Here is a 27,743-nt window from a genome sequence, read left to right on the forward strand (position 1 = left end):
AAGGAAAGAGAGACCTAGGAGAGGGGAGCAGAGATAAGTGGAACAGCCTGTTTTTGGGTCCTGTGGTCTTCTCTTCTTACCTCCTTTCTGCTTGGCACAGGATCTGACCCAATTGGTAAAAGACTGATTGAGAAAAATTGCAGGAATCTATCCTCTCTTCACTGGGCATTCCTTTTCTGTGGAGAGTGAATGGGGGGATTCCTTTTGCATTGCCTTCCAAATGTCATCTGCGTAAGGTGGACTTACAAACTGTGCACTGTCAATTTATTTATAGGCGTTTTTTTTTTCCCCCAATTCTGGGTGGACCTTGTGAGCACCTTCTCATCTTTTCTGCAAAATGTGAGAACTGTATGATTTTTATTTTCAGTGAAGACCGAACCACCCATGATTTACCGTGTGAAACCAGTTTGGGGAATCAAACGAATGGTTCAAGTGACATGGAAAAGGCCTGTGTTGGCACCAGTTTCATCTACTTTACAGTACACTCTTCGATTCAGGAAAGTGAATAGTGATCAGTGGGTAAGTGATGTCATTATATTTCTAGTAGAGGCCCCAAGGAAGAGAATCATTGACAAGTTTTATTCACCCAGGATCATCTTTTGCACATTCTACATTGATAATGGAAGATAGGCAATAGTGAGGACTTTCTTTCCAAGTTTCCCATTTGGGCTTTTTATATCTGAAATGTATCTACTATAGGCTTTTTGCATTTTAAGCACAGTAATATATTAAAGAGTAAGAACTTTGCTTTTGCTCTCCACAATGGTTTGTATCTAGCTATGCTGGCCTGCCAGGAATTCTTTGGCTTAACCCTTTACTTTTTTTTGATTTCCCAAATTACCAGTACCACAGAAGCCCTGTCATAGCCCTTCCTGATTACAACTCCCTCCTCTCCTTAGAGGTATTATTCTGATTTTCATGGTAATCACTTCTTTGTTTTTATTATTACGCTTTCATCCCTGAACGATATAGTTTGAGACGTTATATAAATGGAAACCATATATTTTGTACTTCTGTGTGTTTGGCTTTCTTTTTCATTGCTGTATAGTATTTCACAACAAGAACAGAATGGAATCATGGCTTTAGTGTGTATATTATTTAGTCTGCAATGCATTTAGTTTGCATTAAAAACCTGCTTTTTAATGAAGTTTCACACTTTTTCATGTGTTTATTGGCCATTTCAATTCCTTTGTGAAGTGCTGATCTAAGCTTTTTGCTCATTTTTTCTCTTGGATTGTCTGTCTGAATTTTTAATTGACTTGTAGGAGTTCCTTATATGGTCTGGTTATAGGTTCCTTATCTGCTATGTGTTGCAAATGTCTCCCATTGTGTGGGATTTTTGTTGACCAGAACTTCTTAATTTTAATCATGTTAAATTTATCAATCTTTATCTTTATGCTTAATGCCTTTTGTGTCGTAAGAAATCTTTTCTCACCTCAAAGTCATTAAGATATTCTCCTATTTCCATCAGTGCAGTCTGAAATTATATCAACTTTTTTTTGTAATCACCTCACACTATTGACTTTTATTCAGCTTATAGCCAATTAAATTGATTAAAACTTTTTTCCCCACAGAACTTACTGGTAAAACACATCTCTATTATCTTAAAATTTGTGTAGTTGATTTTTAACCTCAGTGCAAGCATTTTGTTTATTCATATTGAATTTTCTCATGTTGGTCTTATCCATCAGTCCAGCCTATTTAGAATCTTAACCTGTCATCCAAAACATGTTAGTTATCCTTTCCAGCTTTATGATATCTTCACATTTGATAAAACTTACTTGTATTCTTTTATCTAATTGTTTATCAAAATGCTAACCAGATCAGAGCCCTATGGTAAACCAGTGAAGACTACCCAGAGTCATTAACCCCTGAATCCCTCCTTCTTTGCGTGAGGTCATTTATTCAGGCTCCTATGAATATACCTAATTATGAGAAGTCATTCAGCCTACTTTCCCTGTCTTTTCCATGAGGCTATCATAAGATTCTTTCCTTCTCTGAAACTCTGACATTATGTCTATTGTATACTCTCCTAGTCTAGAACTCTCTCAGAAAAGAAAATTCGTTAAGTTTTGCTTGTCCTGTGAACAGAGCTGATGTTGGCTGCTCCTCTTCCCAGCTTCCTTTCTAAGCTGTTCTGGAATTATTCTCCTAGAACTGTACTACATGTGTCATTATACTCACTAATTTGTAGTTTCTAGAGCCCAGAATGGAACCCTTAAAGGGCAGTCCCTGGCACAGCAGAAGCTCAGAAAGCTAATCTTCCTTCACACCACATGCCATGGTGTCAGTGAACCTGAGGGACTTCTGGGGTGATCTGTTGTCTAGAAACCTTTGATTCCTTGTAGTTGTCTGTGTCCAGAGTTGCTGCAGATGCTGGGTAGGATCCAAAGGGCATTATAATATGAGGAAAACTAGGACCTATGTGCCATTGGAAAATCACTAAACACTAAGTGAGTCTAGCAGGTATAAAGTACCCCAATTCCCTGCATCTTCTGCCCCTACCTCTTGATAAACTCACCTACATCTGCTTTGATTCCTGCTTTCTTCCTTCCAGGCCCTGAGGTGAGATGTCCCTCCTCCTGCTCTCCTGGAAAAAGTGGGAAGGAAGTGGAAAGAGCAACCAGTATCCTTTCTATCCTTTCAGCTTTCACACACACACATCTACTGAGTTCTAACCCCAACTAAACCTAACCCAACCCAACCCAAACTTCCATCAGTGGTTCCCAACATCTGTGGAATAAGGTCCAAATCCTTAAACCTCCAAGACCTGGCCCTTCTTGCCCCTCCAACCTCATCTTCCATCTGTCATTTCACTATTCTGTGACTCTGCCTAAAAGACCCCCTGTTTTTGTAACTCTGCTCCTGCCTCAAACCTTGCTAATTCTATTCATCTTTCAGAATTCAGGTGTCTGATGAATTTCCTCTTGAGGCCCTGAGCTAGTTGCCTCCTCTGTTACCTTAATCTGTCATCACATTTAATACTTGGCATAGTCATTTAAAATTCTGACTCCAAGTTCAGCCACTCATGTGACTGTGCTTCAGCAACCTCCCAACCAACTTCCTGTGGTTGTGGTCTAAAGGATTACCACCTTTACATAGTGGAACCATGTGAACAAAGGGATCACAAACTGTTTTAAGGGTTTGAATTAGGCTTTGCACTAAAGACTCATCTCTTACAACACAAACACTGTGAGTGAGCTAGGATTTTGCACAAAGTATAGAATTTTAGAAACAAACCTGATGAAGTTATTTAGTGTTCTGGTTGGATTCTGCCTGTGTTGAGTCAGGGAACTTTTAGATCTAAGGCTGAATGTAAAGGATAAGTTGATCCTGGGCTCTGTAAAAGCCAAAGTAAAACATGGACAAAAAGCCAAGGTAAAACAACCCTAGAGGCACACTTTGTGAAAAACTGAGCAACATTTTTATTTCCTCTGTGACTGGGACTGGGAAGAACAGGCTTAAACAGTTACATTAGGCAGCACTTTCTGAGCAGGAACATAATGAGACTCACCAGGCATGTCAAATGCGTGCTGAGGGCACCAGCAAAGCAGGCAGAAAAATTGAAAAATATTTTTAAAGGAATATTACATATTTTAAAGAGAGAAAAATAAAATGGAACTCTATTAGACTTCCTTACACTTATTTTATGGATTAGTTTGTTTTTATTTTGAACTACTTATAGAGGGCATTATGTGATTGGGCCTCACCTAATGGTCTTCATCCCATCCTAACTGGACCCCTTAACTAAGGTAAGTTGGGGAAGCTGTTTTCCCGGAGACGATGGATTGTCCCAAGTTTTACTCCCCGTAACCCTAGTCTGACACTGCAACGTTTCTGGGGGCTGTTTGGAAGGGAGGGATCAGGAAGCTTAGGATTCAGCAGCAAATCTGCCATCACCCCTGGATCCTGCTCCTTGCTCCGACCCTATCTCACTAGGCTTGGCGTTCAGAAGTGTCACCTGCAGCTGGGATACTCAACTTTTGCCCAGTTTCCTTTAGGTTCAGGACCTATAATTATGTGCTTATTTTCATAGCTGTCATGTACACAAAAGAAATATCAGGAGTTCTTTCTCTTGCAGGATTCCATGGGATTATGCTGTGTGCATATTAACAAAAGGGACATGCCAATTATTACAGTTTATTTTCAAATATCAATTTAAGATAAGGATATATAAACAGACAGCCAAAAGTTTATATTGCAGCACCCATGACCATAGTCAGAAAGGAATAATTGAATTTTTGGTTTCTCTTTGAGGGTTGGGTCTACAGGGGACTTTAGAAATTATCTAGTGTAACACCCACTTTTTACTAATGAAGAAACTGAAGTCTAAGGAGGAGAAGTGATTGACTTGCCACCTCCACATCCACCCTCAAGAGAGTGTCAAAATGAATTTACACCCAGTTCTTTTTTTTTTTTTTAATTAAATTCAGTTTTATTGAAATATATTCACATACCATACAATCATCCATGGTGTACAATCAACTGTTCACAGTATCATTGTATAGTTGTGCATTCAACACCCCAATCTATTTTTGAACATTTTCCTTACACCAGAAAGAATCAGGATAAGAATAAAAAATAAAAGTAAAAAAGAACATCCAAATCACCCCCCCCATCCCATCCTATTTTTCATTTAGTTTTTTGTTCCCATTTTTCTATTCATCCATCCATACACCGGGTAAAGGGAGTGTCAGCCACAAGGTTTTCACAGTCATACTGTCACCCCTTGTAAGCTACATTGTTATACAATCGTCTTCAAGAGTCCAGGCTACTGGACTGGAGTTTGATAGTTTCAGGTATTTACTTCTAGCTATTACAATACAGTAAAACCTAAAAAGTGTTATCTATATAGTGCATAAGAATGTCCACCAGAGTAACCTCTTGACTTCATTTAAAATCTCTCAGCCACTGAGACTTTATTTCATTTCATTTCACATCCCCCTTTTGGTCAAGAAGATGTTCTCAATCCCATGATGTCAGGTCCAGATTCATCCCCTGGAGTCATATCCCATGTTGCCAGGGAGATTTACACTCCTGGGAGCCAGGTCCCACATAGGGGGGAGGGCAGTGAGTTCACCTGCCCAGGTGACTTAGCTAGAGAGGGAGAGGGCCACATCTGAGCAACAAAGAGGTACTCAGGGGAAGACTCTTAGGCACACTTAGATGCAGGTTTAGCCTTTCCTTTGCAGTAAGGAGCTTCCATAAGGGCAAGTCCCATGATAGAGGGCTTGGCGCATCAGACTGACAGTCCTCAATGTTTGTGAGAACATAAGCAACAATCCAGGTGAGGAAGTCCAACACTGCTGCATTTTCCTCCTAGCTCCTCAGGGGGGCTCTGCATGTATATTTTTATTCTCCACCCAAATTACTTTGGGTATATCCAGGTTTTTTGATAGCTTGGCTGATCACTCAAAGATGAACAGTTCGAAGGGGAAGATTTGGGTGAAATGGAAAAAGCCTAGGGGTGAGGAAATCTGTTTTGATCCTAGTTCTGTTGATAACAAATGCTGAGGTCATTCGGTCACTTAACATTTTTGGGTCTCATCCATGACATGAGGGTTGAACTTGATGCTGCTAAGGTCTCTTCTATCTACTGTTCATGAAGAAGTATCTCTAGGCCTTGAAGTAACCTCTAAAGTTTAAGCCCGGGTCCTGGTTGTCCCTCGTCACAAGGCTCTGCCTTGCATCTTCTAGAACAACAAGCAGCAAGGATCTACTTACTCAGATCCAGTGGCAAAGGCATGAATGTCTGCCTCTATGTGCTTAGAAAACAGAAAATGGGGAGGGAGGGGGTGGTTCATGGCATGATTCACAGTTATTTAAAAGTTTATTTAAAATTTTGAGATACAGTGTTACTAGTGCTGAAGAGATAAAGAGGGTAGATGGGGGGTGGGGGAGTGCCAGAAGGAAAAGCAGAGAGATAACATGTGCTGTCTCCAGTTCAGCTCAGAGTTGTCTTTTCTTTTAGATGGAAGTCAACTTCACCAGAGAAGACACCAATGAAAATCAAACATACAACCTAACAGGGCTGCAGGATTTTACAGAATATGTCTTAGCTCTGCGATGTGCTCCTGAGGAGTCAAGGTTCTGGAGTGACTGGAGCCAAGAAGAAATGGGAACAACTGAGGAACAAGGCAAGTTGATCTCTCGTAATTCCTTTTCTGCATGCTTTGGTTTAGGGGTGCTTGGGCCTCACCTTTGTGGTTTTGGTCAAGTGCCAGACTTTAGAATCATGGAATCCCACAGTCCCAGGACCTGGAGGGTCTGTACATTCCTTCTGCACAGAGAACTTTCACTGTGCTCATCTGGGCCCACAGGAGTAAGCCTGCCCTCCTTTGATGGCATTCGTTACATTGACAACTGAGGATCACATTGACCCAAGTCCCCAAAGACAAAAGATCGCATTTTTAATACTCTTAAAAGATTCTTATGCTGCATGTGAAGTTGTTTAATATTATTTAAAGGTATCCTATGATTAAGATATATTTTGTATTCCCTAACCTATCATTAAAAAAATAAAGGTGTAACTAATGGAGAAAAAAAGAGAGAAGGAAAGAGAAAGGGAATGGACACTAATTATCACTTGCTATGAGGCAGGTATAGTAATTAGGAACAGTCCTTGAAGTCAGTGGGCTTGGTTTAAATCCCAGCCTGGCTTTTGAGTAACTTTGGGCAAGATACATAATCACTAAGCTTCAATTTCCTCACTATTTGTTCCCCTTTCTATATTTGGAATACAATTTGTAAAATTTGGTTAATAGTAGTACCTACTGGTTCTGGTTTGCTAATGCTGCCATTTTGAAAAACACCATAAATGAATTGGCTTTTATAAAAGGGGGCTTATTTGGTTACAAAGTTATAGTCTTAAGGCCATAAAGTGTCCAAGGTAAGGCATCAACAATAGGGTACCATCACTGAAGGATGGCCATTGGCATCTGGAAAACCTCTGTTAGCTGGGAAGGCACGTGGCTGGTGTCTGCTTGCTCTCAGGTTGCATCTCAAAATGGCGTTCTCCAAAATGTCAGTGTCATTTTTCAATGGCTGTCTTCAAAATGTCTCTCTAAGCTGCACATGCACTGAGCTCCTTCTGTCTGAGCTTTTGTAAGGCTCCGTTAAACTAATCAAGACCCACGCTGAATGGGGGGCCACACCTCTATGGAAATAATCTAATCAAAGGTATTACCCACAGTTGGGTGGGTTGTATCTCCATGAAAATGACCTAATCCACACAAATACCTCTGCCCCCACAAGATTCCATTGGAGAACATGGTGTTTTGCAGGACATAACACATCCAAACCAGCACACTACTTTTAGTGTTATTTTAAGGATTACATGAAATAATGTGTTCAGCCCATAGTGAAAATTCAATAAATGCCAGATTTTCTATTATTACAAATCTTCCTAAGAGCCCTAAAAAATATGTAGTGTCCCCTTAATTTTGGAAGCAAATGAGCTGAGTTTCAGACATATTAATAACTTGTTAGCTTCTGAAACTGGGAGACAATGCTTTCCTATTGTTAAGCCAAAACCAGTTTATGGTATTTGTGATAGCAGTTCTGACAAACTAAGACAGGGGTATATAAATCTTAAATAAATGAAAATTCATACATCATTAAAACAAAACTAGTCAAGATGTGGATTTAATGTAAACCTTTAGTTAAAATTAAATACAGTTTTTGGAAACACATTTGTGTTCCACAGACATTGTCTAAAATTGTCCAGTAAATCCGAATATCATAGTTTAGCAATATCAAACAGCACATAATTTGAACAGTGAAAAATGGCCCAACAGTTATAATCTGTTGAAACCATCATTAGGTTGTTTATGTTTTAGCCTGGCTTTCCCTTTTTAAATATTAAAATGAAACCCATGTAACCTCACTGATCAAATTGTCCTCTTCCATTGCTACTCCCTCCAGTAGGCATTATGGGTAAGTGCTGCATTGGGTGTGATCTTATTTTGCCCAGCTCTTCTCCTCCCAGTGGTTGTTGCTCTTCTCTGCAGTGACCTCCTGGTGCCATTTTGGTTCAGCATATCAAAGCCTTATTTGCTTATCACAGTCCAGCTACTCTCTAATGTCAGTTTCATCAATTCATTTTCCTGCCATAAACAAGATTTATCATTTCAGCTGATTAATTATTTCTACTAGCTTGGTTAAGATGAGCAAAATATTAGATGCTACTGTTCTTTGTGCCTTTTGTTAATAAATCAAATCAACACTTATTTACCAAAGTCACCATTGGAGAACTTCTGCTTTTTCCTCCCTCATTTTTTCAGTATCCTAGAGGAAATTGATGAAAGCACAGTTTCCCCCTACAAGTCCTTATTTCTTCTTTTCCAACTCATAAGCCATTAGTTTCCCTATTTCACAGTAAAATGCAAGTTGTTTAATATATATCACCTCAAACCTTTTCTAATTGTTTGACAATTTCTATTCTAAATTGAATGTTAAGCACTACTATTTTCTTTCAGATTCTAGCATACTATTTATTGGTGCTACTTACCCACATTTAAACATATAAGTACAAACAGAATTAGATTCAAATCTGCTTTATCACTTAAAAACCTATGACAATGATCTGTTGCTTAACTTTGCTGTGCTTCAGAAACAGGGATGGTAATATTACTGCATCTAATTATAGGGTTGTGGGAATTGAATGAGATAATATAAGGTAAAATGCTTAGCACAGTGACACGATGAAAGTTAGCTATTATTTTTTTGTTGGTCTTTAGCAAAGCCACCAGAAAGTGTCTGCTTGGTGGTAATTGTTGGGTTTCCCGTATTGTAATAGAAACAATATAGCATCAACTTGTACCTGTATCAGTCCAAGTAATCTAACCCTTTGTTTATGTAGGTATTTTGGCTGATTTGGAAAAATATAGTTTTGTTCTTTCACAAGTACATTTTTTTTGCTGTTAAACTGCAAATCCATGATCAGTACATGGGTAATGGAGAGTTAACTATAATAATCATAGAAAATTTACATGTTAATGAGGCAATGATTTTATTAAAAACTGAAACTATGGGAAAGCTATATTGGGAAGACTGTTTCTCCTTGGACCATATCTGCAGGAAATAATGGCCTCAACGAAAGAAGAAAATACCTGATTAAACTCATTCATCACCACTCTGATAAAACTAAGTGGCTGCCTGTGTGATAAATCTAAGGAGAATTTCACTCATATTTCTGATCTAGTAATTGGGATGCTTGATTAAAAATCAGTTAATTTTTGCCTAGATCCATCCTTGAGGTAATTATTTGGGACTGGATTGAAACGAATACTTTGCCTTCAGTTTTTTTCTTATTCTCAATATTATTATCCTTGGGCCTGACCATCCACATAACTGGAACAGAGAGATTCTGTAAGTTAGAGATGGAGCAAGTGTGTTTCTAATTCTGTGGGCATATTTAAAGGTCTAACAGCCTTGTAGCTCTGGGCTAAGGCTGTCTTCTGGGAGTTGCTTATATCTCATTGGCTTGTAGAGAGGTTGAAACTATCCTGTGTGCTTCTGTCTAGAAAGTTGAGTACCAGCTGTCCTATCTTCTGATTCACTTAAGCCTTTTGGAAATCAGAATACTCCTGGCAGAGTTTTCAAGACAAGCACCTTAGTGCAATTCAGATGAAGTCATATGTAAAGTCAAAAATTTCCAGTCTCCTTATAAGCTATTTAAATGGAATTATAATGTATCTCAATAGGAGACTGTGGGCCTAACAGCAGACTGTGTTACTCATACTTTGACTTCTGCAAAAGTGGCTGTAGAAATGATTCTCTAATAATAAGAGAAATTACTGACTTATTTGTACATTGGCACATTTTTCTATATCCCAATGTTTCGTTTAGTTGGTGTTCTAGTTTGCTAATGCTGCTGGAAAGCAAAACACCAGAAATGGATTGGCTTTTATAAGGGGGGTTTATTTGGTTACACAGTCACAGTCTTAAGGCCATAAAGTGTCCAATGTAAGTCAATCAACAATCGGGTACCTTCACTGGAGGATGGCCAATGGTGTCCGGAAAACCTCTGTTAGCTGGGAAGGCACGTGGCTGGCATCTGCTCCAGAGTTCTGGTTTCAAAATGGCTTTCTCCCAGTATGTTCCTCTCTAGGCTGCAGTTCCTCAAAAATGTCACTCTTAGTTATACTTGGGATATTTGTCCTCTCTCGGCTTCTCTGGAGCAAGAGTCTGCTTTCAACAGCCGTCTTCAAACTGTCTCTCATCTGCAGCTCCTGTGCTTTCTTCAGTGTCCCTCTTGGCTGTAGCTCCTCTACAAAACATCACTCACAGCTGCACTGAGTTCCTTCTGTTATGTCAGCTCATTTGTATGGCTCCACTGATCAATTTAGACCCACCCTGAATGGGTGGAGCAACACCTCCATGGAAATTATCCAATCAGAGTCATCACCTACAGCTGGGTGGGGCACATTCCAAAGAAACACTCAAAGAATTACAATCTAATCAACACTGATAGATCTGCCCACACAAGATTACATCAAAGATAATGGCATTTGGGGGACATAATACATTCAAACTGGCACAGTTGGAGATTCAGTAATTTCACTGTAAAACACTCAGTTGTGTAAGACAATCTGACATTACCAAAATAGTTTACATTTTGCCCATTCCTTGTGGACCTAATTACATTATCTCTAGCACAGCCATGTGGCTTTTCCTCAAGAATTAAGATTCAGAGTGCAGTGTCTATAGCTTCAGATAGGGAAATTTCCTCTCTTCTCTAAATTACAGGCCACTAGCATTCTGGATAGTTCTTCAGAACTCTGCCTGCTTTCCTCTCATGGCTAAAGTATGCAGGTCATTCTTTAATCAGCAACTCAGAACTTTGGCACTCCAGGTGCATGTCAGAGCATTCAACTATAAATCTCCTGTGATCTACCACTTGCCAAAATTTGCTTGATATTTGAGAGCTATTTATCACATATTAAAAATATGTGATATTTGAGAGCTATGGTCCAGAGATCAAGTTAAACATAAATTCCTCTTGTTTTTGTAAGCTTTATCCGAAACTTAAGAAGCCAACACACTTGGACCATGTTTTCTTAGTTCACTGGAAAAAAGCATGAGTCAAGATTTAACATTATGCTGTTTGCTTTTTATAGAATACAACCATGAGAAATGTACATATGCAATATTTTTGTGCTTTCGCCCAACTGGGATGTTGGATATTGGCTTTTGTGTTACTCGGTATCCTTTAAAATAGTTGCTTCTTTATATGAATTTTTATGTTTCCTTTATATCAGGCCATGAAAAATGTATGACTTATGATCCTTTTTGCTTTTGCTGTCAGGAGGTTCAGCATTAAATTTGGAACTTAGGAAGGGACCCAGTGATGATTATTGCTCTATTCCTTTCTTAAGTTTTTCTTATATTTTATAACACTATAAGTGTGTAGTCTCATCCTTTTGGAAATAGACACGGTATAGATTTTACATTTATTTTTTTATCGGCCACTTGTGCCATTTCCAATTTTAATATAGAGAAGTTATGTCTTAGAAGATGTGAGATGGTCACACTTCAATCCAGATTTATGTGATAAATTATATTACATGGGGTCTATTGTGCTTTTCCTTTACCTTACATGAAATCATAGAACTGGAGGGCAGTTTTATTTTTTACCTTTTGGGTGATTCCAATCCTTTGACCACAGAATAAATAGATCATTGGCCATTCCAATGATACCTTATTCCTACTGGCTCCCTCAAACAAATACTTCCCAACTTCATTTTCTAAACAAGCAGCCCAGCTGACTGTTGTAACTCCCTTCTGTCTGAGTTGAGTACCTCATGCTTGTTCCTCACAGCTCCATGTGGCCTGGATCTGTGGAGAGTCCTGGGACCAGCTGAGGCAAATGGAAGAAGGACAGTGCTGTTGCTGTGGAAGGTGACCTCCCTTTGGGTTACTTTTCTCCCCTTGTTTATAACCCCCTTGTCTCTTGTACCTCTAAGAAGTATGAATCATGAACTTTTACCTACTGTATTTCCTTTCTTTTAGGGCTCCCAAATATCATAATGGTTGTTCAGTCTAAAAGCCCCATAAGTCATCTTGCCAGTGTCCCAACTGTGCATTACAGACCTTGAGCTCCCTCTTCCATTGTAGGAAACATTAACAGTTGGAACAGGTACAAAGTGCTAGTGTAAGAGGCGCCTTGACCTCCTCATGAAAACCATCACTGGCTGACCTCTACTAGAAGTCAGCGTAAAACTCTATAGTCCCACCCCCAAGCCTGAGAAGAGCACTGACTTGGGGTCAGCTCACTGGTGTGTCCTCAAGATCATTGCAAACATATTGCACATATGTGCCTTTGGGTACTGAGATAGTAGGGTGTAGAGGAAGAAGAGGACCCAAAAGGTCTTTCTTAGGGTGGAGGGCTAAGAGTAGAGGAAGAAGAGGACCCAAAAGGTCTTTCTTAGGGTGGAGGGCTAAGAGTGAGGAATGAAGAAGGCAGCTGGGTACTGTAGAGAAGAAGAGGGAAGAGGAGGAGTTGAGAGAAAGTTGGGGGAAAGGACAGAAGAAAGGAGAGGGAAGAGAGAATAAATGGGATAGGAAAAATGAAACAGGCAACAGGAGAGAGAAGATTGGGGAAACTGGGAGAAAGTATAAAGGGAGGAGAGGAGCAAGATGCCAAAACTCTTTAATCTATGTCTCCAAATTCTCAGGAAAAACTCATCTTGCTACACTTGCTGAAGTCCAGACAATATTTAAAGTCTTTTGAAAATGGAGGAATTACCCTACTTCGCCAAATTACATTCCAATCCCAATTATTTCAGGTTGGGTGCCTCCCCCTGCTTTTGCCTCTCTTCCTCCACACTCCTAGGGCTGTGGGTCATCTTCAGGTTGCAGAGGCTGCAGGCAAGGAAAAGAAAGCACAACAATGGTGTTAGGAAATTTTGAGAATCAATACCAGATGTCTTATTTATGAAGTATGGAAACAAATGACTCTGTCAACATATTTTTTGGGAAAGAAGGAAAATAATGACGCATAGCCACATGTGGTCTTAGTCACATAGCAGTGGGTAAGCAGTGAGTAAGCCAAACTGAAGTAGGTGAGATGGATTTCAGTGCTCTCCTCCTCCCCATTCCTCAAGGGCAGTCTTCCTTTATGCTCCATATGAGAGTTTTCTATGAATTAGAGCTGGTTAAAAAAGAATGGGCTTATTTAAACAACCTAATTACATGGAACCTGGAATAGGGAATGAGAGCTTGTTATTCTGCACAGGTTAATGTAATTTTCTGATATATTCTAGAGTATTTTGGGCAGAAAAGTAAAAAGTATTTGCGAAGTCCCCTTAAGGGACTGGGGGAAAATGTGAAAATATTAAACTTCCCCACCCGGGAAAGTTTAATATTCTCGCAAGCATTAGGGACTCCTGATTTAATAAGCCAAGTCCTTGATCTTGAGTCTTTTCCTTACGAAACTTATTTCTGCAATGGCAAAGCTACTTACATATATGTCTAAGAGTCACCCCAGAGAACCTCTTTTGTTGATCCAGATTTGGCCTCTCACAGCCAACTCTGCAAATAAACTCTCTGCCCTCCCCTCTATGTGGGGCATGACTCCCAGGGGTGTAAATCTCCCTGGCAATGTGGGACATGACTCCCAGGGATAAGCCTGGCCCTGGCATTGTGGGATTGAGAATGTCTTCTTGACCAAAAGGGGGAAAAGAAATGAAACAAAATATTGTTTCAGTGGCTAAGATATTTCAAATAGAGTTGAGAGGTCATTCTGGAAGTTACTCTTAATGCAAGCTTTAGCCAGATATTGCAAATAGCCACACTATGCCAAGCCCCAACAAACAGTATTCCTGAAAATGCTAAAGAATACCCTGGGCTTTATCTAAGACTCTATAAAGACTCAGAACCTTAAGGCCTCCAGATTTTTCCTATGCCAGATAAGCCCTGAAACCCAGAGGTACCAGTCTCTTCAAGAACATAAATGAGTTTCATTCCTCTACCCCATAAGGTCAACACCCCTTTCCAGCATGAAGACATTAAAACGGTCATTTCCCATATCCCTGACTATGACTTCTAAAATCCTGTCTGACCTTATATTCAGTGATTTGCTCCATGTATGTGTGTAATCAATAACAGAAAGTGAATAACTAGGAAGTCCTATAAGACCAAGTTTGAAATGCTCATCATGTTGACCCCTGGGCAGAGCATTTGGTCCATAGGCTGAAAATAAGAGTTTGGCTTATTTATAAAAGCCACCTGAGGCTCTTCAGCAAGGGTTTGGGACTTTTAGGGCAGCCTTGAATGTTTTAGTTCTCTTAGCTGGGTTGTCTAGGGATACTTGCAAGCTTCAGGGGTAAGTAGAATGGCTTTCTTGCTTCATGTGTGAGGGATCTCCTGAGCATCAGCTGGCACCCTCCTCAGAGGGAAAAGTGTACAGATGAAAAGCAAGGGTACAGGAACTCTCCAACCCTTAGAAGCTTCCAGGAGAGAGATGATCCAGAGCCAGACTAGCCTTGGATTTGGCTCAGTGGGAATGCCTCAGCCTTTTAGCCTATACCCCTCTGCCCATGTGGGATGGAGAAAGAGGCATGGTCAAAAGGAAAAGGAGATGGCTTGCTTACATTGGTTTGGGCATTCTCTTAGTTTGACATCATGGAATAAGATTTATGTTAAGGACTAATACCAAGGTACAATTTAGCAAATTCCCTTTTCTGGCACTTGAAAAGTTTAGTAGCACACCACAGGGTATGTTATTCATCCCTGGAAGGTTAATTTCCTGATTGTAGTTTAGCACCTAATAATTACCATCACATCTCCCTCTCTCCACCCCCCCATACCACCCCCAACATTTATCACTGTCTCAGTCTTTCTTTTTTTGTTGTTGGCTGTAAATTTTGTTTCCTTTGGGGTCAGGAGGCAAAAGGAGCTCCAGTCTTGGGGAAAACACTTGGCTACAACATACGGTACTTTCCAGAAAACAACACTAACCTCACAGAGATAATGAACACAACTAACCAGCAGCTTGAAGTGCATCTGGGAAGCGACAGCTATTCAGTGTCTGTGATTTCTTATAATTCTGTTGGGAAGTCTCCAGAGGCTACCATGAGGATTCCAGCTATTCGTGAAGAGTGTAAGTAGAGCATGAACCTCTTGCTTAGATACCTGGTGCCATCCAATGGGGGAGGAGCAGTTCCTATCCCCTCATGGGTAGCTGTTTTTCTTGATTCAAAATGAAAATGGAGTGGGGGCATTTTCGGTTCGGGAAGAGCAGAATCTGCTGGTTTCTAAGTCCAGTGATGATAATTAATAACCCCCCTGAAATCAAGTTCCTTTGGAACAAAGCCTCTGTTAAAATTCAAAAGGAGACTTCATAAGTCATGTAATATAGGTCATAAGCTTAGAAGTTCTATGTGCAGCTTTTTTTTTTTGTTCTGGTCGGATTGACTGCAACTGGGGTGAGCCATATAAAACCATGAAGTCTGTCACATTTGTCTTCAGTGGCTGAAGCCTCTCTTTTGAAATCTTCCTCCCACAAATGTGTATTGACCACATCTCCAGCCTTGGTTTAATGTTCATAGTCCTTTCTTCTTTCCCCTTCCATCTGCCTATCAAGTTAGAAAAAATTCTGTTTATGCTTGCCAATAAACTGCTCATTTTGCTTTTGACTAAGTAGTTTTTGATGTTTTACGACTTCTGGGTGAACTCATGTTTTATATCCTGTTTTGGAATAAAATACCTTCATTGATTCTTATTCAAGGAATTCTGGGCAATGGAATTCCTCTTCCTTGAATTATTTTTCTCTATAGAAATTATTATTAGCCTCCATTTTATAGATTTTCTCATTTATTTTGTTTATTATCTATCTTTTCCTCAATAGGATGCAAGTTTCATGAGGACAGGGATTTTGGTGTGTCCAATGCCTAGAAGAGGCAAAGAGCAGGCACTCAATAACTATTTGTTGAAACACACCATAATTAAAGAATGCACTCTCTAATTCTCCACCTCTCTCTATTTGCTTAGACATGGATTATTTCAGGCATTTTTTTTTTTTTTTTAAACTACCAGCTTTACACTTCTCTGCCCATGCTGCCTACTTCTCTCCTTAACCTTAACCCACTTCTTCCTTTTTTTTACTTTAGAACTCCTGGATATCTATATCTATGTATCTCTATCTCTATCTGTAGTGTTTTGAGCTAGTATTTTTGAGTTAGTATTTGATAGTACTTCCCACAGTCTCTAGTCCCTGACATCCTAGTTCCTGCCCATCCAATATCTCTAGTGATAAAGTTTCTAATGAATGAATGTGTCATTGAGATGCACATTCTTTGTTAACAGAGGCAATTATGAATAGTAATCCCAGTTTCTTGGTGTGGCCCAGATGCCCGGGGGCCTATCTCCTAAAGAGTAGGAGACAAAAGCATGGGCGTTAGAGCCTAACAGCCCTGGGTTCAAGTATTTGCTCTTCCACCCAATATCACGTGACCTTGGGCAAGTAACCTCACCTCTCTAAACTTTGGATATTTGCAGAATGGCCATATTACATAATAATATCTATTTCATAGAGCTGTTGTGAGGATTAAATGAAATTGTGCATGTAAAATGCTTAGTCTATTGCTAATTATTATGATCGCTGTTCTTCATAAAAGTTCTGATTAAATTTCTATTAGACAGAGATTATTAACTTTGGAAGTACTATAGAATATACTTAACTAAAATTGTACCAAATTCATTTAGGGTTTCTTTTTTCTAATTCTGAAGGTGCTTGCTCTGTGTCAGAAGCATCAGTGTGATTATCTGCTATAATTGTCCTAGACCAGGGGTAAGCAAACTACAGCTTGAGGGCCAAATCTGGCCTGGCACATGTTTTTGTAAAGAAAGTTTTATTGGAAACACAGCCATTCCTATTTGTTCATCTATGGTCTCTGATTCATTTTGTACAACAATGGCGGAATGGACTGGTTATAACAGAGACCCATAAAGATCCACAAGGCCTAGAATATTTGCTATCTAGCCCTTTATGGGAAAAGTTTAGAAACCTCTTTCCTAAACATATAGAAAAGTAATGTTCTACAGAATTTTGTTTAATGAAGTAGAGTCAGCTACTGAGGAAAATAGTTATAATAACAATTGTTGTTAAGTGTAACACTCATGTATTGAACATTATGTGTCAGAAATTGTGCTAAGATAACAGAGGTTATCTCATTTTAACTTGAAATGATCATATGAAATAGATGCTATCAGGTCCATGTTACAAATGATGAGGCTGCGATTCAGAATGCTTAGTTTTCTTAAGTTCTCTCAGGTGGGATTCAAACCCACATCTGCATGATTCCAAACTTGTACAATATACTTTATCCTGAATCTTGGACATGGTATTAATAAAGTGACAAACTTTTGGTCATAGATGCTGTATGACACTGAGCTAGTTATTTACCTCTGTAGGCCTGTATTTCCCTGCATGTAAAATAAGAGGTTAGAATAGATAATTCTTTAGGTTCCTTCTGGCCTGAACATCCTGTGTTCTATGAGACCTTAGCCAGCATGCAGCTGTGGAGGGGTCTGAGGCAGGGCCTAGCATAGCAGTGCCACTGGGTGGTGAGAGGGCCTGGGGAGGAGGTTGGGACAGCAGTCAGGTTGTGCTAGAAGAGCGGTGATGGTGGGGTGATACCAGCATCTGAGAACTGTATTTGATAGACCCAGAGTGACTGCTTTCCTGCAAATCAAAAGAAATTGTGTTCAAACTCAAAGCTCCTTCCCCCCTTTCCGAGAAAGAATCTTCCGCCTTCTGTATTTCCTACCACATCTAGGGAGTTATTTGAGTAATTGTTCAAAACTTTCTTGTTGTATGATGGAAGGATTCAGAGTTTATATTTAGTAGGATGATGATTTGGAAACTTCTCTTTCAACACCCCTTAACATTGTCCAGGCCCTTAACTTTAATGGTTGACTCATGACCACATCCCTTGTGGTTCAAAGCCTGGACTTGTTTCCCCACAGTCTCTGTAGCACATTTGGCCCTTCAAACCTGACTCCCCCTGCTCTCAGAGCTCCAGCAGTTTTGAGGAGGAGGCGTGTAAGTTTAGGAACCAGTACTCTCTCCAGTCTTTAGGTGAGGATTTGTGTGTAAGAGATTTACTAAGAAAGTGCCTCCAGGAGGACCAGGAAAGGAAGTGAGGGAAGCAAGTCAGGGAAGGGAAGGAGGCTGAACCAAAGGTGCCACCTGAGATTGAAGTCCCACAGAGGGTGGCTTCAAGGGGGCTCTGGATGCCTCGAAATTCTTCCAATCCAAGCAAAACATGTGTAAATAGTACAGAGGAATCCGAGAGGATCTGAGTGGAGCACCAGCATTGTCTGCTGCAAGAAGCAAGGTGAGGTTCTAGGTGCTCCAGCAATGACTTTCAGCCTGGAGCAGAACAGTGACTGATGCTTGGAAGACATGAGGCAGGGTAGAGAGGGGAGAAAGTAGGAGCCCTAGGGTTAGGGGGATTGATTTCCAGACCCTGTGCCTCTCGCCCTGGCCCCTGCCCCTACCCCAGCTTTACAATTCCTTCGGGTCTCAATTGCCTTTCCTCAGAGCTACCCTTTCAGGTCAACAAATTACCTGAACTTACTTATAAGACTAGCAGCTTTAGTGTCTCATAATGGACCATTTTGGGAAAAGGACCCATAAACTGGGACTTATAAGAACAGACTTAAAAGTGTATACACAGCCTGCTGGCGCTTGTTATCAGGAATAACATGACTCATCACCTGCCCCAACCCCCAAACTGGATATGTGGCCTGGGCTTCCTGCTTCAGAAAGCTTTTTGGTTTATTTAAGGGATACAGTCTTCAACTCTGCCCCCATCCAGACCTATCATTGGTGTTCATTTAAACATGTGTCATGTGGATTCAAATTTTGACGGCTGAGGTGTGTTGTGCGTGGTGAGTAGATTGGAAGGGAGAACCACATACTGATTTCCTGAACCCCATACCCTTCATGCCTTCCTTCTTTGCCTCATTGCCCTTCTAAATAGGTCTCCTGTCTGTTTAGGTTCAGAACACTTTCAATAAGATATCCCTCTGATTTGATTAAAACCCATATTGCATTTGAATCCACATGCTCAACTTTTCTACTAAAGGAACCATTGTGGCTTGTTTCCAGAGATAAGCTTCCTGTCAGGCTTTAGAAAATGTTGACTGTTACATATTACATTCCTAAGTGCTTTGGATGAGTGTATCCCTATCTTTTTAGTGCAAACACAATTCTTATTGCCTTGTGGATAAGCAATTCATATCCAGTTTGTATAGAGCCAGCCTAAACTGTTGAAGTTTACAGCCATCTCCCTGATGTGATTTAAGAATCACCATCTCCCAGCCTCACAGCCAAGAAATTACTGGTGCCTCAAAGTCTATATTTAGGGATTCATTCTTTTACTCAGATTTAGTTTCCTTTCGGATTGCAGATTCCTGTGGAAGGTAAGCCTTTTTAGTTTTAACTCTCCAGTGAGATCCTTTTCTGGTTATAGATCATTTGTTGGGGGTGGGGGGTGGTAAAGAAAGATTAAGAAGGCTCCTAATCATCGGAGGTGGAGGGTAAGGAAAAGGGATACAATAAAGAGGGTGGAAACAACAACAGTCAAAGGAGGGTGCAGTGGAGAACCTGACCTTCCTTACAATTTTGTGCAATGAATGGATGCCAAAGTAGTTGGTGCATTTGGGGGATGAGTTGGGCAATTGTGAAGAAGTCCTTTTCTCTCCTTTCAGCATTTCAATGCATTGAGGCCATGCAGGCCCACCTCACTCAGGGCCTGCTGGTGGTGGAGTGGCAAAGCTGTCCTCTGGAGGTGGACACATGGATGGTTGAGTGGCTCCCAGATTTGAACTCAGAACGCTCTGCCTTTTCCTGGGAGTCTGTGTCTCAGGCCAGGAACTGGACAGTCCAGCAAGGTACTCAGTGGCAACCTTCAGGTTCTCCCTGTGCAGGATTCAGTTTCATTTTCATCATTTTTAGTTCTTTAACTTTGGCTTAAAAAAACTATAAATGTGGTTACTAGCATTCAACAGCAACATACTTCTTGGCATTTCCCAGGAAAGCTCAGACAGGAAGCTGCAGACGTGTTGGCAGGTTGCTGAAATTCTAGGGAAGCCTGTGGGTACCCTTTTTTGAGTGTGTATGTCTGACGTATGAAGAAATCTATGTCTGCATTTAGGCAGCCAGCTGGGATGAGGGACATGCATCCATGAGCAAGGGCAGAGTTGGAAGTCTTTAGTGTAGTGCCCTTCCCAACTGAGTTTAAGTGGAAGTGAGAAACAGAAAGGAAACTACTTCCCTTATTAACCAACAAATGCAAGACTCTCCAGTTAGCCCAGAAAGGGAACTCTCTAAGTGGGGAGAAACAACTCATTAAGAAGTCCCAGGTCTTACTCCTCTGAAGTTCCCCTTTTCCTTGAAGTCCTCTCCTTCTAGTTACTGCTGGGCCTAAAGATTCTGTCTTTTCTTTTATAGTTGTGTGCTGACATGAACACAAACTTTCTTCAGTCCTTTTAGCTCAGCTGGTTCAGGCTAGAATGGAGACAATAATAATGAATTTGATGGCTGACTCTGTGCAGGGTACTGTGCTTATCTCAATTAATTTTCACAATAACCCTTGAGGTCAGGACTATTATTATCCCCATTGTACAGATGAAGAAGCTGAGATTCACAAAGGTTCTCAGTTACCCAGGAGCACAATTGTTGCCAGAGGAGGACACAAATCCAGGTTTGCCTGACTCCAGAATCTGAGCTCTTCACTGTTACACTCAACATGGTGCTTGCAGTCCATCTAAAAGATTTTGAAAAAATACCAATTTCCTCACAATTTTTAATTCAACCTGAATATATTTTTATCTTAAGCTTAAATCATGTAATAGATGTAAAAGTGTTACGAGACTTTAAAAATGTATCAAATGGAATCTGAATAACACATTTTATATCTACCATAATTCACTTTAAAAATACATGAACAATATTCTTCATTAACAAGCAGAAATTTTATATCATCCCCTTTTGCTCCTTGAATTTTTATCTCCATTCCACCCCCACAGTATTAAATTTTAATATATTTTATGCTTGAAATTCTTTTGATGACTATCCTATTTCTCTGTAATAAAAATATGTGTATACATTGAAATTCAACATTTAAACATTTTTTGGGCTTGTAAGCCTTTAGTGTTAAAAATAATTTCTGTTGGTTGAATTTGCATTATGATTATTAATATTACACAATCGATCAAAACATCATAAATATATTACAATTTTGACACAGATTATTAAATACAAAAAGTAAAATTTTATTGGAAATACATTTCTTTGTGATTTTTTTTCCATTAGTTTATTTAGCCATTGATGATGATTATTTACTGTTATGGTTCAACAGCAACTTTATTTCCACCTTTCATTTTTATAAATGTACATATTGAAAAACATGATTCACATAAATAAATAGATGGGAATTGGCAGTGTTCTTTTGTATAGCAATATGACTTAGTTCTTTGAAATTTCTCTGTAACAGATGCCAAAAGTTCCAAAGTCATCTGCCTTCAAAAATGATGTTTAAGGACCTATCAGCTTTACAGTCTGGTGAGGTCAGGAAGCTTTGTATAGTTGTGCTTGATTTCCTGGCTTTTGCAGTAATTCATATAAGGTTTCCAAAGCCAACTCCATGACTGCGTGAGAGTGTTAACCTTATTTACAATTTTACCTATACTTTCAGTTGTCTTTATAAAAAAATTAAGTTTTTTTTTGAAAGTCCAGATATATTGTACATAAATGTGGCAAGTGAGATGATTTCCTGTTTCTTGGCTGTAGACTTATGGGGCTCTCTTCAAACTATGATGCTTTATTTGACAATAATCAGAGGCTGAAAGTGGAAGGATTATTAAACAAAAATGTTCATCTTTCCTACTCCATTCTACAATATATGTGAATTAAGAAATTCCAACATGGGTCAAGATATTCTGTTTCTAATGCCATTCTCTGACCCTAACAGAAATATAGATAAGACAGGGCGAGAAAATCAAGAACTACTGTGCTGTTATAGTGCCTGGATTAAACAAGACTTCATGACACCAATATTTCCGGTTGCTCTGGGAGAATGCCCTATAGTCAAATTGGGATGGAGAGAAGTGCCTTTCTTTTGTAACATGGAATATGAGAGAGGTGAAAGTGGAGCTGGGAGAGGAGAACTGACATCATGCCTCTCCCACAGCAAGTTCTCAAGAGTACGATGAAAGCTGATCCTGATATGCCCTGGTACTTTTGAAAAGTCTTTGAGTATCCCCAAAGATGTGTGTGGCCTAGTTTAAATACTACTGTGATATTGTGTTCCACTAGGAAGGGGGATCAGCAGGAAAATAAGCATAGAAATAGAAAACTATAGTCTGTTGCAATACACAGATTTCTGATCCTATTATAGCTGACTAGTCCTCTAATCTTTCATGGATTTTTTGTGATATCTACCTTCTTACCCAAAGACTAGTACAATTTTACAGTTTCCATGCCTGAATTCCTTAATTCCTAGATCTCAGACTATTTCCAGATGGAAAACATCCTCTTAACACCTACTGTCAGAGAGCTCTTCCCAGATATCTTGATTATCCCATGGATAAAACCAGAGCTTGAGTCCCAATTGTCCTCTACCTAGGGAATGAAGGTCAACTTAGGGTATGAAGTCTCTACCTAGACTGAAGGTCTACCTTCCCTAAGTGATTGATACAGAGAAATGGCCTTTTCAAGAAAGTTCTTACCCCCTGTAAGACACATGAGTGAGGCTTTACCCTTTCAATCCTATTAGTCCAACCATTTCTTAGTACTTAATAACATTCATACTAAGAATTATATTATGCAGGATGTAGGCAGACAAAAGAATCTAGAATTCATGGTCTTTGAGCTGTCCAGGGCTTTATGCTTTTGAAAGAAGGGTTAAGTTTTATTCTATAGTGACCCCAAATCATATGACAATATCAGTGATGGATGAGGCACTGGATCTATTAATTCTCCCTTCCAGGATGGCTCTGTCATTTTGTCAGAGTAGAGCAAGGCTTAGTTCTCAGAATTAATTAGATCTTAAAACTGGAATAGGCATTGAAGATCATCCAACCTAACCCCTTTATTTTCCAGAGGTGGAAAGTGTAGAGAAACGAAAGATCTTGCTTAAGGATCATAACTTAGTCCAGTGTTCTTTCCATTGTGCCACTTATGCTTCTTTCTTTTTTACAGATAAATTTAAACCTTTCTGGTGCTATAACATCTCTGTGTATCCTATATCGCGAGACCGTGTAGGCGAGCCATATTCTATCCAGATTTATGTCAAAGAAGGCAGTAAGTATGAACAGAGTCCTGTGGGGGGATTAGGAAACACTGGGGCCTATCCAACATTCAGATAAGTCTGTGGATCCCTTTAGCTCATTCGTGGCTGCTGTGGGGCTCATCCCTGCTGCAGCTTCAACATGTACTAAGACACTTATATTTGACACAACTATGGTTAGATTATAAATCTGTTGGATTTTGAAGCTGGAGTAGACATTACAGATCACCAAGTCCAATTCCCTCATTTCACAAATGGAAAATCGATGCCCAGAGAGGTGAAACGACTTGTCCAAAGTCATAAGAAACTTAGTGCAAATAGAGCTGCAACCAGAAATAACATTTGATTAAGACTATAATTAAGATTATAATTATGGTTGAGAATGATGGGAGATTATTTTTGATTATGTGGCAGTAAGCAAGAGTTTTAGTGGTAAGCTGCTCAGACTTCATCATTTCGGAAGTTACCATCTTTCAGATTCAGTATTGGGAAATAGCTCCTGTTACTCAAAGGTAGCTCATGGAGGCATATTCTCCAACTATTTGATTATATCTACACTTTACAGATTTAAAAAAAGAACTGGGTGTCAAATTGGAGTGAGAGTCTAGAAGAAAGTAGTTTTTCTCTCGTCTTTGGCACTGTTTCCCTTCCTCTTCAAATGGATGACCCCAGAAAGCTATTTTCCCAAACAAGTTGATTCATCAATTTCTTTCTCTGCCGCTACCTCCCACCCCTAATACTGCAGTTTCAGTCTGACTTTACAGGGGTGTCAGACAGAGCACTGCAGGTATGTGGTTGAGTGTTTACTGTTTATCTCTCTGTCCTTTGAAGTTCCGTCAGCAGGTCCCGTGACCAGGGCAGAGAACATTGGCGTGAAGACAGTCACCATAGCATGGGAAGAGATTCCTAAGAGTCAGAGAAATGGCTTCATCAGCAACTACACCATATTTTACCAAACTGAAGATGGAGAAGAATTCTGTAAGTGCACCCATAGGTAATTTGAAAATAACAACAACAACAAATACTACATATAGACCTGCCCTAGTGGTGGCTCCCATGGTTGGTGCCAGAGGAAGCATGCTTCTTCCAAACCCATTTTGGAGGTGCCTTTCTAGAAGGAAAGCTCATAAAGACTGCCCTAGGTTTATTCTCTTTGGCTGAACATTCTGGTTCTTGTGTAACAAAAATCGAACCCTGTGCAAAGCCAGATCCTAGACTTGTCTGATAAGGGTGATTGGAACTGAGTTATGATACATGATTGACAATATCCACCTATAATTTTGCCCTTCTCTTTGTTAATGTGTCTGAAGAACATATGCTTCTACTAAATAGGGCAGAGAATACTCTTAAAAGTTATTCTGATACTGACTTGATAAGATGTGAGACAATTTCTTGATCCAGGTTAGTATCTGACTATCCTGGCACTACCAAGGCACATTTATCAAGGCCCTTGGAGGGTATAAGAGATTTCAGACCGGGCAGTTGGTCCCTGGGGAAGAGGATGTCACATTTTGCTTTTGATGCTCTATTCCTAGGTTACTTAAGCCACTGTAGTAACAAAGTAACCCAAAATTTCAGTGGCTTAACACAGCAAAGTCTTATTCTTGCCCACATCAAAGCCTGATGATGTATTTGAGTGATCCTTCTCCTTGTAGTTCCTCCATCGGGAATGCATCTTTCCGTGTTGCTGCAGCAGGGTAAGATGGAGGAGATATACTGGCTCCTAACTACTGCTGACTGAAGGGACACACAACACTTCTGTTCTCAGTCCATTGGCCAGAATTGGCCACATCACCCCATATATTGCAATAGAGGGTAGGAAATGTAGAGGAGCATGTGGACAATTGGTGAGCCCTAACAGCCTGGAACTCTTGGAAAGAATGACGACCAAGATGGTTGAGTGACAAGGAATCATAGAGTTAGAGCTGGAAGAGATTTGGAGTCTCCTTTTGATCGCAGCTTTGTGCACACAATTTCTTTTTTCCTCTTCCTAGAATATACTGCCCACTCCTCCCTCCCCTTACAAATACACACACACTGTATTTTTTAATTTGATAATGACTACATATTTTCTTTTCTACCATTTTATTATGAAAATGTTCAAACCTATAGCAAAGTTGAAAGAATTTTCAGTAAATACCCATGTACCCACCATATAGATTTCACATCTAATGTTTTATTATACTTACTTTACCATGTATCTATCCATTGATCCATCCCTCTTTCCTTCTATTAGTGTATTTAATTTTTGGATGCATTTCAGAATAAATTGCAGACATCAGTACACTTCTCCCCAAACTCTTCCATATGCTTATCACTAACAAGGGTTCAATATTTTTTATAATTATATTTAATCTTTTGAGATAAAAATGCCATATAATCAAATGCACAAATGTTAAGTGTAAAGCTGCTGAATTTTGGCAAATGCATACACCTCTGTAACCAAACACCTGTCAAGATAAAACATTACCATAATCTCAGAGAATTCTCTCATGCCTTTCTAGCCAGTACCTGCACCCATGCCCACTAAGGGCAAGTTCTATTTTTTTGTCCCACCATAGATTCTAGAACTACCTATTCTACCTATTCTAGAACTACATACCTATTCTAGAACTAACCATAGAGGAAAGCATGCAGTATGTACCCTTTTGTGTAAGGCTTCGTTCACGCAGTATGTTTTTGAAATGCATGCATGTTGTATGAATCAACAGTTGATTGCTTTTTGTTTCTAAGTATTATTCCATTGTCTGAATACATCATTGTTTGTTTATTGATTCTCCTATTGATGGACACCTGGACTATTTCCAGTTTTTGGCTTCCATGAAAAAAGCTGCTTTGGATATTCTTGTACAAATCATTTTGTAGATGTATGTTTTCATTTTTTTGGCTATATACCTGGGAATGGGATTGCTGGATCATGGGGTAGGTGTCCTTTAGTTTTACGAGATCGTTTCCAAAAGTTGTACCATTTTATACTCCTACTAACAACGTATAAAGGTTCTGGTTACCCTGCAGCTTCACTAACATTCGATGCTTTCAGTCTTTTTAATTTAGCCATTCTGAAGAGTATGTAATGATATCTTACTGTGGTTTCAATTTGCATTTCCTTGATGACCAGTGATGTTTAGCACTTTTTCATGTGCTTATTGTCCGTTTTGTATTTTTTTGAAGTATCTGTTAAAATCTTTTGTCCATTTTTAAAAATTGACTTTTTGTTATTTAATTGTAGTTTGTTATTTATCTTGGATAGCAGTTCTTTGTTAGATAAACGTATGGTCTTTGGCTTGTTTGGTCATCCTCTTAATGGCATCTTTTGATGAGCAGATTACCATTCATTCTTCAGATCTTAAATTAGATATAATTTCCTTCTGGACATTTTCCTGGATCCCTCAAATTAGGTTGAGTGCCTTCTTAAGGATAATGCTTCTATATTACTTTGTGTCTCCCCTTCCATGGCACTTAATGAGCCATATTGTAATTAACTGTTTAAGTTTCTACCCTGTCCACGTGCCCTCCTCTCCACACCCCCAGCCTCTGCCCCAGTACCTAAAATAGTGCCTCGTATGTGGTAAGCATCCAATTATTGCACTACAAATGACTAAGTGAATGAGTTTGTAGGGCAAGAAGAGAGAATCATTCTATCACAGCTAAATATTTTAAATACTTAAAACAAGCAACATGATAGCTAGACATAGCCTTGTCTAGTTTACATTCCCTCTTCTTCCTCTGAACTCCCATTCCCTATTCTCTCTGAAATATCTGCCAGAGCCAGCTTCCCTTTCCAAATGACTCCTCTGCAGAATTCCATGCAAAACAGGGCAATGTCCGTTCCCCAACTTGTTTATCCACCTCACCCCAAAGAACAGTCATTTTTTGTCCAGTCATAGAGGAGTAGGTTCAAATGCAGAAAGCAATTTCTTCCAGTTCAGGGATGGCCCCGGGCATAGCTATGGTCATGACCAGAAGGTTCTGGGTGACAAAGAAGCACGATGCTTGATCTCTTATTGAAATCAGAAAATCTGGTGTGAAACCTTGTGCTGCCACATACTAGCCTTGCAACTGTGTATGAGTCACTTAGCCTCTTTGAGCTTGTTTTGCAAAATGAGGCCCAGTTCCCATCTCTTGAGTTTTTTGGGCCAAATGAGAGTGAAATGACTGTACCTGGGGGGTCCTGTAGGAATGGGAGGGGTTGATATAATTTGTCCTCATTAAGCCCTGAACAAGTTGATCTCTCAGGAGCTCCTAAGCCATTATTCCAAGTGTGGTATTCCTGGAGAGACCCCATTTGGGAGGTGCTTCCCTCAGTGCAGGACCCTTTACCACGACTTCTTGACCACTGCCAAGTCATGCTTCTTTCCTGAGTCTACAATATCTCTTAACATCCTAACTCAGATGCCAGGCTTGGATTCCCCTTTAGATTGATTCTAAGCAGGATGGGGATGG

The 27,743-nt window shown here is 39.7% G+C and overlaps 1 protein-coding gene across 1 annotated transcript in view; it reads left to right on the plus strand.

The window, feature by feature from the left end:
• The window catches only part of IL31RA (interleukin 31 receptor A), a 59,014-nt gene that overhangs the window by 22,756 nt on the left and 8,515 nt on the right, over positions 1-27,743 (plus strand). The window contains exons 4-10 of the mRNA XM_037799232.1: positions 368-519; positions 5,972-6,137; positions 11,822-11,901; positions 14,887-15,103; positions 19,720-19,902; positions 23,213-23,314; positions 24,132-24,278. Coding sequence (XP_037655160.1) covers positions 368-519; positions 5,972-6,137; positions 11,822-11,901; positions 14,887-15,103; positions 19,720-19,902; positions 23,213-23,314; positions 24,132-24,278 — 1,047 coding nt within the window. The remainder of the gene's footprint in view (positions 1-367; positions 520-5,971; positions 6,138-11,821; positions 11,902-14,886; positions 15,104-19,719; positions 19,903-23,212; positions 23,315-24,131; positions 24,279-27,743) is intronic.

This window comes from Choloepus didactylus, chromosome 11 (genome assembly GCF_015220235.1).
Source record: "Choloepus didactylus isolate mChoDid1 chromosome 11, mChoDid1.pri, whole genome shotgun sequence".
Taxonomy (NCBI): Eukaryota; Metazoa; Chordata; class Mammalia; order Pilosa; family Megalonychidae; genus Choloepus; species Choloepus didactylus.